At 55.6% G+C, this 17300-nt stretch overlaps 1 protein-coding gene across 1 annotated transcript; it reads right to left on the reverse strand.

The window, feature by feature from the left end:
* Positions 1-3097: 3097 nt before the first annotated feature.
* Positions 3098-13591, reverse strand: PKDCC (protein kinase domain containing, cytoplasmic). Its single transcript, XM_045369441.2, has 7 exons — positions 12773-13591; positions 8292-8414; positions 7347-7618; positions 6639-6718; positions 6265-6372; positions 4267-4440; positions 3098-4058 (listed from the first exon to the last, which is right to left on the reverse strand). The coding sequence occupies exons 1-7, from the start codon at positions 13409-13411 to the stop codon at positions 3973-3975; spliced, it is 1482 nt and encodes a 493-aa protein (XP_045225376.2). The 5' UTR covers positions 13412-13591; the 3' UTR covers positions 3098-3972.
* Between the last annotated feature and the right edge of the window lie 3709 nt (positions 13592-17300).

Raw genomic sequence — 17300 nt, forward strand, 5'->3', positions numbered from 1 at the left:
TCCTGTAGGTTTAGGGCAATACATAGGTGTGCTCCTGGGTGGAGGGAAAGGAACACAGGCTTTTGGGGGTAACAGCCTAGGCTTGGATCCCGGCTCTTCACCTTTCTGGGCCATCACCCACCTCTCAGAGTTGCCGTAAGGATTAAATGAGAAAGTGCACAGAAAGTCACGCAGGCCTGCCCTGCAGCCAGCTACAGCCCCGCCCCTCTTCCTAGTGAACTGAGTAGTCTCACGCTCAGAGTCCAAGTCTCCTTTCCTGGCTTTGCCCTCAGGAGCAGGGGCAACCAAGTCTTAGATGCTCCGGGCTCCAGAAGCCTCGGCGTGCAAGCAAGAAGCTGTTGTCATGGATCGGGGGTGGGTGGGCACATTATCCTAAGGCCTCCTAATCCCATTTTCTGCTTTCATGTTAATCCTCTTCCTCCTTCTGTCTACCACACACTGAACTCCCAGGGCACTGACCCAGAGAGCCAGGCCCCACCTCCCCCAGTTGAAGGCCCTATTCCCTATGGCGGGAGGGTGGGGCGGGGCAGAGGGGGCGCTGCAGAGCCAAGGGGTGGGCACTCCAGCTCGTGCCTTGGTCCCCCGCAGTTGACCTGGATGTTTTTCCAGGCCAGGCCATGGATAACACTGAGGGCTCAGCTCGCTAATAAATAATAACAATGACAGCATCAGCCAGCATTTCCTAAGCATGTACTGTTTGCTGACCCTGGCTAAGGCAGGATTTTACTCAGTTTCTGTAAGGCTGCTGTGAAGCAGATTATTCATCTGAAATTTGCAGATGGGGAAATGGAGGCTGAGGGAGGTTGTCATGAACCAGATCACACTGAGCAAAAAACAGAACCGTCTGGGACTCCTGCCCAGCTCTGGCTGGCTCCAGAGCCTCACGGGGAACCACTAGGTCACACTGCCCTCCTGCATTGCTTCCTCAATTCAGGAACGCAACTGGGGGATCCTTTCCCAATCCCCACCCTTGCCTTCCCTCCTCTGGCGACTGTCACCTAAGGCTTCAGTTGGGTGAATGTATTTTTTCCGTTCACTGCACCTGGGTATTACTAGCATTGCCGTGGAGTAGGAAGAACGTGGGCTTGGTGGGTGGAAGGGGAGGTGGTGTGTGTTTCTGGATGAAATAGGTGGCTCCTTGTGAAAGGTTGTCCGGGAGAGGAATGATTTTGCTTTAGGCTTTCCTTTACCTCCTCTTTCTTTCTGGCACTCCATCCTTTCTCCATTCCCAGTTGTAAATGCCCTTCTCTTCACTCTGCAGGACTGAATCAGGCCATTTTTGCCCCCAGAAATAGGTTCTGGGACAAGGCTCACTCACTAAGGAAGAAGCCGTCTACCATCCCCTTCAGCCACTGTGCGTGAGTCTTTCTAAAAAGATGTTATGACTTGCAGGACCTCCATTTCCGTTTGTTACACACTCACAGGAAGGAGGCGCTTCCCTAACTCTAACTCACACTCTTTCTGCTGCAACGGGTCCCTTATTGGACACAGCACTTAGTATTACCGGCCAGAGCGCAGGCTTGGAGGGAGGCTGGATTAGAATGCTCGCTCAAACACTTAGCAGCTGTTACCTGGGCTTCAGTTTTCAGGGCTGTAAAATTGGAATAATTTTGTACCTTGCTGAGGCCAGAGCCTGGCCCTCTGGAAGTATTATTTCCCTCTGTCCCTCTCCAGGGGCTGGTGAACCCCTCGTCTGGAAATCTCTCGAAGCCGGGAAGGCAGTGCTTGGTTCACTTTGGTCTTTTTCCCCAGAGTCCTGTGGTTCCTAGGTCCTGCAGGCCTCTCTGCTTATTACTGGGTCCTTGGTCTCTCTGGACTATGCAGCCCTCGCACACTTCCTGGCCCAGTCCGCTCCCCTCAGTTTCTCATCACTTCTGGTCCTGCCTTGTGCCTCCTTGGTGGATGTGGTTCCTCCGGCCCTCAGAGCCCCATAGACCGTATGACAGTTGGAGGGTAATAGAGGATTGTGTAAAGTCCAGTACTGGATCGCGTGGGGTGGGCTACGCATGTTGCATGGAGTGAGTTCAGCTAGGGAAAGAGGTCCCAGGGCGATGGAAGCTGAGGTCCTCCTTCAAGGGATAAGGATAGTCTGAGGGTGGTGAGTATGGCAGGATTTGGCTGCATTGTCATGGTGTGAGGCTTTGTGGAGGCTCTGCCTTTCCCCTCCACCCACAATCACCAAGCCCAACACCAGAGGCAAGATGTGGGGCGTGTGGGCTGGGGATGGCAGTGGCAAGCTGCAACCCTGAGGGTCAGAGTGACAACTGTGACGAGCACTCCAGAGCTAATACGGCTGTCAATCACCTCGAACTAAAGGGACATCTTGTTATGTGAGAAATTACACCAACCACATCTGTTGAGGAGAAATCAGGTTAAAGTTTGGTGATTCTTTTTAAAGCCTCCAAAGGTTTGCGTCCATCCAGAATATTCTAGAAGTAGAATGGTGTATAGGAGAGAAGATGTGGGTTTCAAGTCAGAAGCCCTGCATTCATGGCGGGGCTCTCCGGCCTCCGTGTGATCCCGAACCCGCAGGTCCTTGTTTTTGCTCTGGGCTTCGATACAGACTGGCTAGACCTTCCCTCCTACCATCGACAAAATGGAAGCTGGTCTTTCCACAGACCCTCCTTTCTTCTGACTGTTCATATATTTCATGTTCAGAGAAAGACTCAGAAAAGCTTAGTGCCCGTGACCTTGTGGTGGGCGCAGGCCAGGTCCAACCCTGTGCAGAGGTAAAGCTGACCCACCTGCAGGTTGTTCGAGTACCCCTGGTGACCCCTTCATGGCTGACATCCCACCATGAGGACATTACTCCACTGGGTTAGGGCTTCATACTTAAGAAGCTGGTCTGTAAAAATGAGAACTTCCTTGGGGGAAAAGGGAGTCCCCATGTCTTTTTTGGGGACATGATGTGGAGGGCCCAGTGGGAGGTGGGCACCATGGGTGGGAGCAGAGCCTGAAAACACTTTGTGATGACTTCAGGGTTTGCTGCTGAGATTTCACTCATCTTCCCGTGACACACGCATCCCCACAAACATATACCAAGGACATAACTGAGGACCAAGAAGTCACAACCTAAGAAACTGTTGCTGGGGAAGAGTTTGCTGTGAAACATCATTTTATTAACTAATTTTATTTTATTTTTTTTACAAAAATAAACAATTTAATGAACAAGAAGTACAAAAGATTCTGGATATTCAAACTCCAGGAAGGGGGAGAGCCTGGTTTTGGCTGCTTTGCGGCTTTCATTGAAAGCAAATGAGGCAGAAAGGCCCCGGCCCCACCCCCACCCCAGGTCCTGGCTCAAACCGCACCTGCTCCCCGACCCCAGTCTTGGCTCATGCTGAGGTGTGCACCTCGGCCCCTGACCCCTGGGCTGGCCTGGGGGTGCCTGCCCCCTGTCGGGAGGTCAGAGATAGCCTCCCCAGGTACAGAATCACCCACATCCTGGAGCTTCCCCCGCCAAGTCTCCTGTCCAGACCTCAGCTGAGAGAACACTCAGAGATGGATTGTCCCCACGCAGCCCCCCGCCTGCCGTGGCAAGTGCAGCAGCAGCAGCAGCAGCAGCAGCAGCAGCAGCAGCAGCAGCAGCAGCAGCAGCAGGGGCTTTAGCTACATTCTCACACTACTGAACACAGTGACGGGGCTGCTCACGGAACTGTCCCAGGGAGGGACACAGCCCCCACTGGGGAGACTAGCCTGAGCTTGCTTGCAGCCCAGAGGGTTGGAGAGGCAGTCATCCCCCCAAGATTCCTGGACTAGGAGCCAGCAGTCCCATAGCTAGGCTGGTAAACTCACATTTTAACATTTGGCATTATTGCACGTTTGTCCTGGTCACATCGGTCTGTCTGGGATGTCAGCTTTGTCTGCAGGGGTTCCCAGGTGACATGCAGCGCTGCCAGTGCAAGTCACTCCCTCCACAGGCAAGCCCTGCTGCTGAGGATAGTCAGCTGGTCAGCCGAGCCCTCAGACAGGTCAGCCTGAGGCCTTCACATATGTGGTCTTGTTGGGATCAGGGACCACTTGGCTCCATCCAGTCTTGAAAAAGACCAGCTGCCGACCTGGGGGGCAGAGGTGAGAGGTAACAGGGCTGGATGTTTCTCTTCCTGGATGCAGGGCCATTCTCCCTAATTTGACTGCCTTGAAGACACGTATACCTCTCTCTCATCATCTCAGCACCCCCCCTGACTTACGATGGGCAATCACTATCTATCAACCTCCAGAGAGGTCCTGCCATCTCCCTTAGAAGGGCTTCTCCCACTGGCTCACCTGTCCAGGTGGTCTGGTTGGTGACCACAAAGGCCCGACACTGGGCATGGCTCTCACAGACATCCACAGCCTCAGCCAGGTTGAACACTGAAAGGAGGCAGCCCCCATGGTGGTAGGATGGCCAGCAGCGGTAGTCCTCCCGGGGGATGGTGCTGTCTGGGATGCGCTGGTACTCTGTGGGTTGGGGATGGAGTAAAATGAGAACTCTGTATGCCCAGGTTTGAATGCCCAGGGATGTGTCACTTTCTGAAAAGGGCAGCAAGACTCATCACCTAGGTCAAAGCTAAAGTCCAGCCCAACCCTCTAGCATGGAGATGAAGGCAGCTACCACTGTTGAAACTGGGCTGATTCATCAAAAAAGACAAAGCACAGACTTGGTTTTCAGGAGATACATATCTCCCAAATCGAAGGGCACATAGCTGGGTCAGGCAGTACAAGATAGCAGGCACATGCAAGGGGGACAGACATATACAGGGACCCATGGAGTCCCAGCTGTCTAGGCGAATTGCTGAGGTCAGGACATTTTAGACAGAGCCAAGGCTTCTCAAACTTCAATGTGCACGTGAATCCCACCAAGGACTCTTGTTAAAATGCAGATTCTTTTTTTTTTTTTTTTGATGGGGTCTCACTCTGTTGCCCAGACTAGAGTGCAGTGACACAATCATAGCTCCCTGCAGCCTTGAAATCCTGGGCTCAAGGGATCCTCCCATCTCAGCTTCCCGAAGTGCTGGGATTACAGGTGTGAGCCACCATGCCCCACCAAATGGAGATTTTGATTCTGTAGATCTGGGGTGGAACTGAGAATCTGCACTTCTAACCAGCATCCAGTGTGGCCTCCAAGGGTTCAGAGCAACCTTCATTCACATTTTCTCCTGGCCTTGGGGAGAGAAGTTAGGCAAGTTCCTCAGAAGGGCCTGGGATGGAAGGGAGTCAGGGGTTTTTGAAGTTAAGAGGCATGCAAATGGACTAAAATGCAAAAAATCCATGGCTATAGAGTGGGGACGGGGCTGGAGGGAAAAATCTGAGATCTCATTCTACAGAGAGAGCCTCAGAAGCTCTGAAAACTCAATCCAGTGAGCTGCTCGGCTGCTGGCCTCTTGTTTGCTCCTGTCTTTCCCACTGCCTGGAGAGCCCCAGCTCTGGGCTGATAATGCAGAAGCCCTGGGCCTCTGGCCACCCCGCCCTCCTGCCTCCTTCTACCAGGGACTAGACCAAAGTCCAGGGCTGACTGTGATTTACAGCCCCATAAACGGCATCCTCAGGGACAGAGCCAGCCATTGTTCACCTCGTTAAACTTTATTTACAGGGCTAACAGGGCTCCCCCACCCCTAAGACTAGCCAGAGCTCCTTGAATATGGAGGCTGCTCACCCCTCAACCCCTGCCAACCCCAGCTAAACCCCAGGGCTTCGGCAGAAGGACCACAGCCTGAAACCAGTGGCCAGAATTCTCCCCCTGCCCTTGGAGCTTCCTGGCTGGTTTCCGTGTGTGCCTCCCCTAACATCCAGTGTCCTTCTAGCCCCCGGAGATTAGAGGAAGGAAAGGGAAGCAAACATATACTGTGTTCCAGCCGTGTCATAGGAACTGCACTAATTGCTTTCACACATTTCACCTGACATTTAATTCCCATAAGAATTTGGTGAGGTGGGTAATGGTGAACCCAATTCACAGATGAGGAAAGTGAGGTTCAAGGGGTAACTTGCTCAAAGTCACATAGCCAGTACATGATAGGGTTTGGAGCCATCCAGAGTAGGGTGTCAGTGTCCACCCCCAGGTTGAAGGCAGAATTATAGTTGCTCTAGCTCAGCTAGAGATGGAACCTCAGATTACTCCATGTCAGCCCCTCCACGATTCTATGTGAGCCCCTAGAGTGGCCTTTGGAGACAAGGGTAACCAGAGAAAGGGTTACAGAGAAATAGGCTACTTAGCCTAATTGGGCAAGGTCATTCACCCTCCCACCTGTTTCTCGCTTCCCTGTGGATCAGGTTGGGGCCACTCACCAGTACTGCTGCTTGCCGTGGAGTTCTGCAGATACTGCCCGCTCCGATACAGGTGCAGCACCTTCTCCAGCTGGGCCAGGGTCTCGTCCACCCCCCAGGCGAGCTCTCCTGCAGAGTGCAGTGTGGCTAAGACAGGAGGCCTGGGGCTCCCACTCCTCCCTGAAGTCAGCAGCCAGCTGCTCCTGGCTCTGCCTCCAGAGCCTGTGCCCCAGTGAACAGAAGGTTGGGGAGTGGGGAGGTTGCAGCAGAATGCCACCTTAGGAAGTGATGGTTTCTGGACCCCCTGCTGCCCTGGGTTATTTTTCTCCCCACTTTTGCTGGGGGGGTGTGCAGGGGGAAGGTGCCTGGAAGCAGATGGGCCCTGGAGAGCTCACCTGTGGCGTTGACAATGCTGTCCAGCAGAGGACGCAGTGAAGGCGGGGCACTGTGAGGCAGGAGGTATGTGAAGAAAAACCTGTGGCAGAGAGAAACCAGTGGCTCAGGGATCCAGCCTTTGGAGACACATCCTTCTTCTATTCCAACCTGGGGTAAACGCTAACCTGGCCAGGGAGCCAGATCCCTCAGGCTTAGCAACCAGGCAGGCTGCTGTGAAGTCTACTCAGCCTCGGGGGAGGGGGCTGGGTGCATGCTAAGACCACACCTAACTTCACACTAACCGAAACCAGGGGCCTGGTTCCCATCCCTTCCCAGGACTTGCCCACCTCCCAGCCCCACATCATCCCCTGACTGACCCCCGGTGTCAGAGCAGCCCCATGGCTGGGGCCCAGTGAGGAATTTCCCAGAGCACAAGGGCCTGGGTGGGAAGGGAAAAGTGCCAGTTCCAGCAGCCCTAGGCTCCGAGTCCAACACTATTTTAAGAAGCTTCCAGCTGCCACCCCCTAACACAGATTCTCCTTGGAGCTATTTTTAGCCTCCCCATCAGAAGCCTGAACATTCCCTTCTGGACAGGGTAGAAGCCTTCCCTCACTCTGGTCAAGGCTGAGTCTCCCTGCCCAGCTGGCCTCCACGTTGCCTCTCTTCCTGCCATGCCCTCCTGGCCCATTCTCCTTCGATGGAGTTCCTGAATCGGGGGTGGAGGTCACCTGTAGGCATTATAGAGGTTCCGCTTCTCGTTCATGCCCTCGCACCAGCCGTGGGCTGAGCAGGGCAGGGTGAAGTTCCTGGCCGGAAATTCGAGTATGCAGTCAGCACTGCCTGCACACGGCGTCTCCTCCACACGTGCGTCATCCAGGTCCGTCACCTTGAGCTCCCCATCCACCAGCACAAACTGCCGCGGGCGGAAGTCCAGCAGAGTGACGGAGCCCAGTGGGGAGTGGGCCAGGTGGTGGAGGAGGCGGCCCAGGCTCAGGCAGATCTGAGGGGCAGAAGAAAAGACTGCTCACTGCCTCTCTCCTGGATGGGGGTCTGTGGGACTCGAGGGCGCCCTCCTTGTGGAATCTGAACTTTGCTTGTGGGGGTTGGCACTTCTCTTCTGTAGGTCCCAGTGCTCCACAAAGGCCAAGGTCAGCAGCCTTAGAGAGGAGGCCAGTGAGTTCCTATTAACTCTCAGCTGGCCTGACCCTGCAAATGATATGGAGTGGGTGGGAAACGGCAGCAGCGAGGGTCTGGGGGTAATGCATCTCTTTCCTGAAGTTGCATCCTGAATGTAATTTTAGTTTAGTGTATGGAAGTAGCGGGAGGGTCAACATGGTATTAAGGTCTTTCCTCGTTCTAGGACACTGGCCCTCCCACGGTCAGGCTGAGTGTGAGTGTGTGAGTGCTCCCCTCTTTAAGGTGCCAGCCCCCACAAGCTGGTGTGTACACGGGCACAAGGAAGGGTGAGGAGGGCAAGAGCACAGAAGGTCGGGATCCTCTATGCCTTCCTTCTTTTTTGAACGCTTTGGCCGGTGGCTGAGTCAGCCTGTGCGCCTTCTTCCCCTCCCTCTCCCTGGGTGGAGGAGGAGTGGGGGCTGCTCTGGAGGGCTGGCCTTCTAAGGGAGAACCATCCTAGCAAGGAGCCCAGGGCCCGAGCCCTCCTCTAAGCTCACTCGGAATCGATCCTCCCAGGAAGTTTGCAGCAGCTGGATCATTTCTACAGGGGCGCCCAGCTCCGTGATGGTGGTCAGGGTGTCTGGGATGTCCTCGCTGTCCTGGTAGCAGTAGCCATAGAGCTGGGGAAAGCCGAGGGCAGGTCATTAGGTCACAGGGTGGGGGTGGGGACAGGGAAGGGCTGGACTGTCAGGTTCCCCCTCTCTCTCCCCCCACCATCCCTAGGCCTTTGCTTCAGCTCAGGCCAGAAGAGAATGCAGCGTTGCCTGGGAAGCATGCCCTCTCTTTCCTGTAGTCAGACTTCCTACTCATCAAGCCAGCCCCTCACCCCTTCCGACTCAGGTAAATGGGCAGGTCTGGCCACTGGGAGTTAACCACGTGCCAGGCACCCTGCTAAATTGCTCTATGTGCATAACTCAATTCTTATAATGGGCACGGTAGGTACTATTATTATCTCCAACTTCAGGTGAGGAGGCTGACTCAGAGAGGTTAAGTTGCTTGCATAAGGTGGCACAGCCCATCAGTGCAGGAGCTAAGATGTGAATTTGTGCCACTCGGATTCTACAACTTGTTTTTCTTTCTTTCTGTCTTTTTTTGTTTTTGTTTTTTGAGAGAGCCTCGCTCTGTTGCCCAGGCTGGAGTGCAGTGGCATGATCTCAGCTCTGCTCCACTTCCTGGGTTCAATCAATTCTCTTGCCTCAGCCTCCCGAGTAGCTGGGATTACAGGCACTTGCCACTATGCCCAGCTAATTTTTGTATTTTTAGTAGAGACAGGGTTTCACTATGTTGGCCAGGTTGGTCTCAAACTCCTGACCTCAAGTGATCTGCCTGCCTTGGCCTTCCAAAGTGCTGGGATTACAGGCGTGAGCCACTGTGCCCGGCCACAATCTGTTTTTTCTAAGGATGCTGTTTGCTAAAACACAAGCCAGCATACGGTTGGGCATTATCCCTCCTCCCCTCCTCCAATCTGTATCCCTCACCATTTCTACCTTCTGGCAGCTTCAGTTTTCTCTGTGTGGGTCTTGAGGGAGGAAAAGCAAGTTCCCTCAGATTGGTAACAAGTGGTGATAAGAACAAGGTACCTAAGGGCACATGCCGGGGTGTGTTTTGCATATGAGTGATGTGTATCAGTGGGGTTGGTAGTGAGTGATGATTCCTCCTGGAAGATCAGTTCTTTTGGGGTTACCCTCACAGGGAACTGCCCACTCGATATCACGTGGGGAGAAGCTCTGCACTGCCCAGGGACTTCTGGGGAGCATAGTCTGACTGTCACTACCACCTAAACAGCATCCTCAGGCCTCTCCCTGGCTCTTCCAGCATACTCCACAGCAGCTAGAGACTCGTATGGTGCTCAAAACCACCAGCACCCTGTGGGGTAGAAACACGAAGGCCGAGTTGTCCAGGCCCGACTGGGGGAGAGGAGAACTATGCAGTGGAGGGGTGGGGATGCTGAGCCCATGGCCTGGATATCCCTGTGCACTGTCACCCTCATACCATCGTTCACACCCTCCCCAGAGCCACTCTAGGTCCTCACATGTCCTCTTTCCGCCCCAGGAGTGCCCCCTCAGCTCTCCGTCATCCTGCTGGCATGGGGGAAGGCCTCACTCTCGGGCTGTGACTTGGGGGGCCAGGGCAGCTCCAGGCACCCTCTTCTCTCTCCACCCCCTTCCCATCAGTCCAGGGAGGCCCCAGATCCTGGTGGGGTGGGGGGAAGGTAAGGGGAACAGCCCTGGGGCCTGGTTCTCATTTTCTTGCCCAGAGTCTGAGCCTTTGTGGGAAACTTCTGAAGGTTATTAAACACCCGGAGGTCGTTAAATGCGCTGTTAACGAGGTATTAATCAACACCCCTCAGGAAAAAATAAAAAGACACCATTAACCCCCCCAGGAAGCGTGAGGCTGAGCATTTCAGTCACATCTTTTGTTCGGTTGGGAGAAGAAATATACTTTAGCAGGGCCAGAATCTGGGCCCAGGCAGGCCTGGGGGCCCCAGGATGACACGGGAGAGGTGGGGAGAGATTGAGGGGAGGGAAGACCCTTGTGCCCTTTGGCCCTGGGCTATAGAGGAGTCAGTCACGTGAGGGAGTGTGTGTGCGTGTGTCAGGGGCGGGATGGGGAGGGGTCGAAGAAGATGGATGGAAAGATCTCGCCCAGGCAATCCCCATGACCAGAGAAAGCCCTGGGAGGTGCAGAGTGGGGCCTGCTAGCCTGGGCATTTTCTATTAGAATCCACAGCACCAACTCTGCGCTGCTCAGAGAGGAAGGGTGGTGGGCCTGCACCACTAGGAACTCTAGAAATGTTCTCTGACTCCTCCCCAGTTCAGCAAACAGTCAAATGGTTTTGAAATTTTAAATGACTCAGAGGTATTAAAGCAGCATTATTTCTAGTTCCCTGTACACCTGCCCTGAAGCCTCCTGGCCAGGAAGACCCCACTGTAGGCTTCCCTGCCAGCAAAGACAGCTGGCGGTCAGAAGATGAATGGGGGAGAGCCACCCTCAAAGCAGTCCCTAAACTCACACTAAAGGGCCCCCCACTTTTCACTTTTCCTGGGTAGAAAGGACCTGTGACCCTCTCTCCCTTAGCAACCCTGTGCCCTGGGGCCACTCACTCTTATTGTAGAGTCTGGGACTCTACAATAAGGAGTCACACAGCCAACCCCAGACAACCCTGGTCTTGGTTTGGTGAGGGAAGGGTGAAAACTATTGTGTTGTAATTTGTTCTTTGGTGCCTTCAGAATTGGGCTGGGGGCCTGACATTTCAGAGGAGGACTGTCCTGTGATATATGCGTGGGGCGTTAGCTGAATGCTTGTTAGGAAGTTTGGGCTGGCAGGAAGAGTGAGGGAGACGTTTCTTAAAAGATAGGAAAGCACATCAAACATCAAACTCGTCTGAAGGCAGAGCGGTCTTCAGTCAAGTAACTAAGACTTTATGTCCTGCTAAGTCACTCAAGATCTCTCCACTCCCTCAGGATCTGGCTGACACCCTAGAGTTTCCAAAAAGTTCCCAAGAGTCCCTGGGAAGCAAAGAGTACAAGATCCTCCCAGTCAGAATGGCCACGTAACCAGGGGCTCACTCCCTGAAGCTGCAGACACAGTGTGAGCTGTGCAGCCGGGCTTCACCACACGCAACTGTTGGTTCTGCCCGAGCTCCCGAGACCAGCTTGGGGCCCAGGGCCTGGTCACAACTGTCTGACCAGGGTAGGGGAATACAATGGAGGAGGGCGAGACTGGGAGCCAACAGGAGTATAAACAGCTTTTCGGCCAATCTCTCCTACTCTTCGATGCCCACCCATCTCCCTCCAGGGCTGGGGCGCCATCTCACTCCTGAGGAAAGGAAAGAGGGACTCCTGGGTTTCCGGTCATTTCTGCCGGGTGCAGAAAGGTTAGTTTGAGTGGGCTGGGAGGTGGAAGGTGTGTGCAAGATTCATCCGCTGGGGAGGCTGCACACACCCCTGTTCACCGGGCCAACAGCGGTCAGGGATTCCCCTCTCAGTTTGCTCAGATATGTGCAAAGGGAATAGTCTGTCTAATCTTAGGATGGAGGGAGACCTGAAAGAGAGGACGTAGTATAAGGGCAGTGCTGGGACTGTGAGAGGCCCACTCTAAGTCTAGCTTGAGGGGACAAGGTGGGGGTTTCAGCTCTCCTCTGTGTCTCCAGCGAACGGGCGAGGCAGAGTCCCATTGAGTAGGAACCTGGGCATTTGGCCTTCTCAACCTTCCAGCCTCTTGGCTATCTATATACACTCAGACAGTGTGACATTTAGATCCTCAGGCCGCCAGTCTGTCCACTGAGCTGAGACCTTGAGGCTTCTCCAGGGGCTCAAGGACCCACTTTTAAGGTCTGGGGAACCCTTGGTTCACTTCTGGGAAGGGCTGTGTTCCCTTTTTCTAGCCTGCTCCCCCAGCCCCCTTCCAGTGTCTTCTGGGGTGGCGCTGGGGGTGGGTGGGTGGGGAAATTCTATGGGAATCAAGGCTGACACTTGGTCTCTTTCCAGCCCTTCCCAACCCCGTTGCTGTCCCGTTTCATTTTCAAAACCAGACAAATCACTGGAAGTTGAGAGAAGTTCCATCAAGAAGGGGGACTTTATCACACAGTTGTAATTCTGACTCAAGTGTCTTGGCTTAGGGTCATTTTGGCTTGGGGTAATATCCCTGGTGTTCAACCTCCTAACTCCAGCCCAAAGTACAGTCCTAAGCCCTAATGGACTGCCCCACCCCTGAGTTTTGGGAGCCTCTGTCCTGGTCTGTCTTTAAGAGATGTGTGGAAGCGGAGAAGCCCAGGAGTTCTTCGGTAAAGGGACGCCCACCCAGAAGCGAGAAGCAGGGTGGTGCAGTGGGAAGCGCCATGGTCCGGCTTCTGCGTCTAGCTTAGCCTGGGCGCAGTCACTGGCACTCCAGATCAAGGGTTTATCTTCCAGCCAGGCTGACAAGGTCTTGGGCACTCCCAGCCAACACCGTCACTCCCGCGTCCCCACCCTCGTACCTGCAGCACGTTGGGGTGCCGCAGCCGCTCCAGCAGCACCATCTCCTTAAGCAGCTTGTGGGCCGCCAGCCGATAGCAGCCCCTCCGTACCCCGAACTCGCGCACGCAGCTGCCCAGATCGTGGCCGCTGAAGTCCACCGCCTTGAGCGCCACCGCGGCGCCACCGGGCAGGCGGACCCGGTACACGGCCTTGGTGTAGCCTGAGCCCACGTACTGCGCGCCGGACACATTGCGAAGCGCGGCGCAGCCCAGGCGCGGGCCCGGGCCGGGGGAGCCTGGGCCAGGAGCCGGGGGCCAGCCTGGGGCGCCGTCGGGCAGGGGCCGGGCCCAAGGGGGCCGGGGGCGCTGCAGGCCGGGCCCGCCCGGAGCCAGGTCCATCAGGCGCCGCCGCTCCGGCCGGCCCGCGCCGGGCCCGGGGCCCCCGCGGGAATAGCGCTGCACCTCCTCGTAGCGCGCCCGGATCTGCCGGGCCAGCTCCCCGCGGCCCCCGCGACGGCCCGGGCCCGGGGCCGGCGAAGGCTCAGGGGACTGGCCTGGCCTCGGAGGCTCCGAGCCCGGAGCGAAGAGCACGTTAAGGACGGAGCCCAGCAGGAAGGAGGCGCAGAAACCCGCGGCCACTGCCGCCCGCCGGCGCCGCATCGCTCCCCTCCCCCCGGCCGGCCGGCCCCGCGCGGCTCCCCGGCCCCGGCCCCGGGCGGCTCAGGCTCCGAGGCGGCTCCGCTCTGCGCCCCGCTGGCCCCCTGCCCAGCCCACGCGCATGGCCCCGGCGGCCCCGACCCCGGCCCCTCGCGGGCGACACATCGGCCTGACACTTGCCTCCCTGCCGCCCTGCCCCCGCCGCTTATAAGGCCCGGAGCCGCCCCCGCCCCCGCCCCCGCCCCCGCCCCTCCGCCTCCGCCTCCCAGCTCCCGGCCCGAGCCCGTCCTCGGCACCGCCCCCTCCGGCCGCCCAGCCCGGCCTTCCCCGCTGACTGACAGCGGGACCTCCTCCCGCGGCCGTCCCGGCCTGGGAAGCGGCGCGGAGGCGGCTCCGGCCCTGCCCTGCCCGCTGTTCCCCAAGCTCCGTCTGGGGCGCGGGGAAGGGGGCGGCGGCCAGGAGGCGCGCGGGGACTCCGCGCCTAACGTGAGGGCGGACAACGGGGCCGGGGCGGCCGGATAACGGGATCGGGAGGTGGATAACGGAGCCGGCCGGGCGGAGTGGGAGGAAGATAAAGGGGCGAGGCCGGCGGGTAAAGGGCTCCGGAGGGGACGGGCAGCTAAGTCCGGGGTGCGAAGATCCGAGTGATCTCAGCGCTGCCTCCTGGGACTGGAGGCCTCGGGGCGGTTTGGGCTCAGGGAAGGCGCGTGGACCCCGCCTCTCGCGGGTGGGGCCGGGGGTGGTGGCTCCTCGCTCAGCCCCGGATTCCGCGTTGGGGCGATGGTGAGGGGGAGGCGGGCGCAGCCGGGCCAGCACCTGCGAGCGCGCGTGGGATAGGAGCTCTAGGCATAGAGGAATGCTCGTGAACTCGCCGGAGATGCCCTGTTCAACTCCTTTTACTAAGTGTTTCTGATTTTCCTTGCCCCTAAAGCCCCAAATGCAGCTGGGAGTCGCTCCCTACCCCCCAGGATGCCTGGGGTCTGACGGGGTCAGCCGCGTACCGTGAACTATGTGCATGCTAGTAGCTTGCGCAAAGAGTGCGATTGTGCCCACGGACGGCTGTCTGTGGAGTGTGTGCCTCGGCGTGTCTGAAGGGGCCATTGTGTCCGATGAAGGGAATGTGTACCTTGTGTGTAAGTTGGTGCTGACGCCACCAGAACTTCGGTCCCTCCTCCTCCCTCCTTGATTGCATCATTAGTGCTAATTGAGGGGCTTTCACACGCCAGTGCATTAGCTGTTTGGAGTGAGCTCCCCCCTCCTGGGAGAGATAAGCCGCTGCCCCTCCCCCTCTCAGCTCTCCTCTTCCCCGCCGCCCTGACACTGCCCACCTAGATCCTCTCACCTTCCTGGGCAGCTTCCTGCCTCCCTCTGGGCCAGGTTAATCTCTGTCGTCCTCATAGTGTCAGGGATTGGCTGGGGAGGGGTCAGGGAGGAGAAGGGTCCAGAGCCTTTTTTTCTGGGGGGGGCGGGTGGAGGGGGTTGGGGGGTGTGTCCAGGAAGGGGAGATTTTCACTGAAGAGGTCTGGCGTTCCTACAGAATGCAGTGTCTGTGATGAGAAAGGGACCGGAATTTATGCCCTGTTCCTTTGGACATGGAAGGACCAAGGAGAGAGCTGAGTCCAGCCCGGACTTCCTTGTTCTCTATGGCTTGGGGAGTTGGGGCCCAGTCTGACTTAGCAAGTGTGGAAAGGCAGGGTGAAGGAAGCCATGATTCCTCCGAGAATGCTGGGTCTGGTGGAGTCCCGTCTGTACCGATGGAGCTGTTCTATCCTGCTCTGGGCCGTGGCTGCAGGCTGCAGGGTGTCGGGGGAAGGCTCTGAGCAGATGCCCTCCCCAGCCTTACACCAGATGTCTTTGGTCTAATTAACTGTGCTGGGAAAACCAACCTGGGTTTGTAAACAGAGCTACTGGCTAAAGTCAACAGGGAACAGCAGCAAACAGCAAACATTCCCCTCACACTCAGCCCCGGTTCAATTCAGGCCCCTGGGGAAAAGGGGGAGCTGGGTGGATCAGGAGGCCCCCTGGCCCACAGCTGAATCAGGAAAAGCCTGTCTGTGTCTCCCCAATATGGCTGCTAATTCCTTATCAGTTCCATGTCTTCTCTTCTGGAGAGGAATGAGGATTCTGGGAGGAACAGTTGCCATCCCAAGATAGGCTCTGTCCTCCTTCCAGCAATTTCCCGATAGACATCTACCCAGCCAAACATCTCAATCCGTGAGGGAGCTGTTGTGGGGGAATATTCCCTGAAGAGCCTTCTTTGGGGCCTGCTCTGCCCTTGTGTCTTGGAGAAACTTCTGAGGGTAAAACTTGGCATTGTGAGTCTATAGCTCAGAGTAGGTGAATATAACGTGAACATTGTTAAGTTCGTTACACATCATGTAGGTATTATAATAACATGTTCTGAAATTAGATAATTATTCCTGTGATATCTTTGCCAAGCTTCAGTGTTTCTGTTATGGTTTGAAAGTTCAAGGCACACAGGGGCCTGAGAAACAGGCACAAATGTGCATGCAACACACACAGGTCCACGGAGCAGTACGGAGCAGTAGCTCACACAGCAACAAAGGCCTCTCAGTGGCCTGCCCCTCATACTCACTGTCTCCCTCACCAGCTCTCAGACACACATATACAATCTGAGATGGAAATGGATTTTTGGCTTCTGAAAGAAAGGGATTGAACTTTTTGAGCAGATTAGAGTTTCTGAATTGGCAGTTCTTAACTGTATTTTGCTTATTTGGTTTTTTTTTTTTTTTTTTCCTGCCACCCAGGGAGAGGAATCATTTCAAAGAATTGAAATACATTAAATGCTACTGCAGGCCCCTGATCTGCAGTCTGCCCATGCACTCAAAGACCAGGTGGAGCCCATAGCCTGGGCCTCACAGGCCAGAGTCTGCAGGCCAGTGTCCAGCTCAGAGCCCTCAGTGCCATCTTCATACAGGAGCCATCGGATGGCCATCCTCCCTGTCTCCCCCAGGGCTTCTGGCAGTCCTCACACCACAGTGTCTGTGCGAGGTCTAGAAGGCTCAACATGTCCAATGCTCTATGTTTTCTTGCTGCCTGTATGTTTCTGCCATGCTCCTACCCCACTCAAAACACTTAACTTGGATATTAATCCTTGGGAAGAGGGCAGATGGCCCAGACTCCAAAATGCTAAATTTCCTTCAAAGTGTCTTTTCAATATCTTTTTTTCTGCATGTTTCTGTCGCATCATCCTAGACTGTCTGAAGGGTTATTCCAGCCTCCCAGCTGCCTTCTTTATTGTCCACCTTTTTCCCTGCAGGCCAAGACTCAGACACCTCTTTTGGAGTATTACTCTTCTACTCAAAAACGGGAGGATAAGCTGAACTGGCCTTCAGGTCTCCATGAGCTGGCCCCAGCCCCCCACCTAGGCCTGTGTCCCCCTTTCCATTCCTCCACACAAAGTCAGACTCCCCAACCAGGTGCCTGTACTAGCTCCTGCCCCAGCCATCATCTGCGCTTTCCCATCAGTGCCTTCTCTCCCAGTTCCTCTTCCTGAAATACGGTCTTCTAGCCTTTCCACTTAATCTTTGCCAAGTGATGCTTCCAGGCCTCCCAGAAGGTGGTAAGGTAGAGATAATGCTTCTGCAACTGGGGTCCTGTTGCAGAAGGTCCTTGGGATATTGAGTGTCTATTCTTAGAGTATTGTGGAGAAAAGAAATGTACAAAATACATTTCTCAGGTCTTGGAAAACTTGACATAAAGAGCTTGGGATTCGGAATCAGGGATTCAATCTTATTAATCAGTGACCTACTAGTATTTACACAAATTTCAAACAAACATCTGTGACAACATCTTAGACAACTTGTTTGGGTATAACTCTGCCAGGGGACAGAAATAACTTGAACCTCTTTTATTCTTTCTTTCTTTTCCC

The sequence above is a fragment of the Macaca fascicularis genome, chromosome 13, assembly GCF_037993035.2.
Source record: "Macaca fascicularis isolate 582-1 chromosome 13, T2T-MFA8v1.1".
Lineage (NCBI taxonomy): Eukaryota > Metazoa > Chordata > Mammalia > Primates > Cercopithecidae > Macaca > Macaca fascicularis.